General features: G+C 38.7%; 1 protein-coding gene across 1 annotated transcript; it reads left to right on the top strand.

The window, feature by feature from the left end:
• The first annotated feature begins 414 nt into the window (after positions 1 to 414).
• Positions 415 to 1,734, top strand: LOC103429376 (thaumatin-like protein 1b). The gene is given in 2 exon segments (NM_001425475.1): positions 415 to 520; positions 901 to 1,734. Coding segments are annotated over 2 exon segments (747 nt in total). The 5' UTR covers positions 415 to 453; the 3' UTR covers positions 1,581 to 1,734.
• Positions 1,735 to 2,012: the final 278 nt, after the last annotated feature.

The raw sequence follows: 2,012 nt of genomic DNA, 5'->3' as shown, positions 1-2,012 counted from the left end.
AATACAGCTGCATGTACCAGAAAAAAAAAAAAGGATATTCTATTTTAAGAGAGAGATATTCTACTCTAATCAAAATAAAAATTGGATAGGCCGCATTTCATCCATATTTTTCTTCTTCTTTTTTAACATAAAGATAAAAACTAAAATTTAAAAATGAAATGAATATCAAATGACTCTTAACTTTTGGATTAAAAATGAATTTTTGGAGGGAGCAATTGCAGGTCAAGGATGATAACCATACCATTCCAAGACCAAATATTGTTATCCATTTGTTAGTTAGCGCGTTCGTTTTCCTAGTTCCCATTGCAGTTTAGACCCGTAATTCTTACTAGTGCAAAAGATCAAAAAAGTTAGGCATGCTCTAAGCCTATATAAACCCCCCTTGGTTCCTAAGTTTATCATCAAATCAGAAGTAAGTTAATTAGCAGCAAACAGGCAATTAAGACATATTCAATGTCGATGATGAAGAGCCAAGCAGCTTCCCTCCTCGGCCTCACCTTGGCCATCCTCTTTTTCTCAGGTAATATTATACAAACTTCTCATTATATTTTTTGTTCTTTCTGTTTCCTATTAGTCTCTAGTATATTGTATGCATGCCTACCTGATGCAAATATGAGAGGGGTTAGTCCGCACTATATTGTAATACTGTTAAACGTGAAAGTAGGAAGTCTAAGAGAGAATAACGATGATGGATAATTCCGTGACGTCCACTAATAATTTTATTAAAACAAGGAGTACTAGTACTTTTTAAAAGGATACCGTAAAAGTTCTCAATCCGGATACATATAAGTGAACTAACCAATGTGGCTAACATGAGATTAGATATATATTTATAATTGTATGTAGATTTTTCAGTATCAATATTCTTAGTATCTAGTTCTATGTTGAACATAAATGCAGGTGCACATGCAGCGAAAATCACTTTCACAAACAACTGCCCCAACACTGTCTGGCCAGGAACCTTAACCGGTGACCAAAAACCGCAGTTATCACTCACCGGCTTCGAACTAGCATCCAAAGCTAGCCAATCAGTGGACGCTCCATCTCCATGGTCTGGTCGCTTCTGGGGCCGAACCAGATGCTCCACGGACGCCGCTGGAAAATTCACTTGTGAAACTGCAGACTGTGGCTCTGGCCAGGTCGCATGCAACGGGGCAGGCGCAGTTCCACCAGCAACTTTAGTTGAAATCACAATTGCAGCAAACGGGGGTCAAGATTATTATGATGTTAGCCTTGTTGACGGCTTCAACTTGCCTATGTCTGTCGCCCCACAAGGTGGCACGGGCGAGTGCAAGCCCTCGTCTTGCCCTGCCAATGTTAACAAGGCGTGCCCGGCTCAACTTCAAGTGAAAGCGGCTGATGGGAGTGTCATCAGTTGCAAAAGCGCTTGCCTTGCGTTTGGTGATTCGAAGTACTGCTGCACTCCGCCGAATAATACGCCGGAGACATGTCCTCCCACAGAGTACTCTGAGATCTTTGAGAAGCAGTGCCCTCAAGCTTATAGCTACGCTTATGATGATAAAAACAGCACATTTACCTGCAGTGGTGGACCTGACTACGTCATTACTTTCTGCCCATAAGCACGAAATGGGATTATATATGCAGATGATGATATCTGTTTCTTTATGTAACAATAATGAAGAAGAATAAATTCCGCGGAGCTTGACACATTGCTGTTGTCAAGAATTTGTAATACTAATTACACGATCAAATAAAGGAACAAATATTATTTTTAGAATTTTATTTCCGTTTTATAATCATCTCTTTATATTATGTATCTCCACCAAATAGTATTTGAAAGGATCGTTTTTTATTGTTGGAACTTCCAAAGTAGTACATAACACAGTACAGAAATAACAGTTAATATAAAATGTTCATATAATTAAAACACGCTAGAGTATTAACTTGGATCGGAAATATAAAACCTTTTTGTTTTTTTGTTGAGTTTCTCCAAGTGCTAGCAAGAGTAGTTCTGTTGGTTTTTGTTTTCCTCTTTTTGGCCGGGCCGGATT

The sequence above is a fragment of the Malus domestica genome, chromosome 09, assembly GCF_042453785.1.
Source record: "Malus domestica chromosome 09, GDT2T_hap1".
Classification (NCBI taxonomy): Eukaryota; Viridiplantae; Streptophyta; class Magnoliopsida; order Rosales; family Rosaceae; genus Malus; species Malus domestica.
Note: the sequence above shows the minus strand (reverse complement) of the source record. Positions and strands in the feature narration are given on the sequence as shown.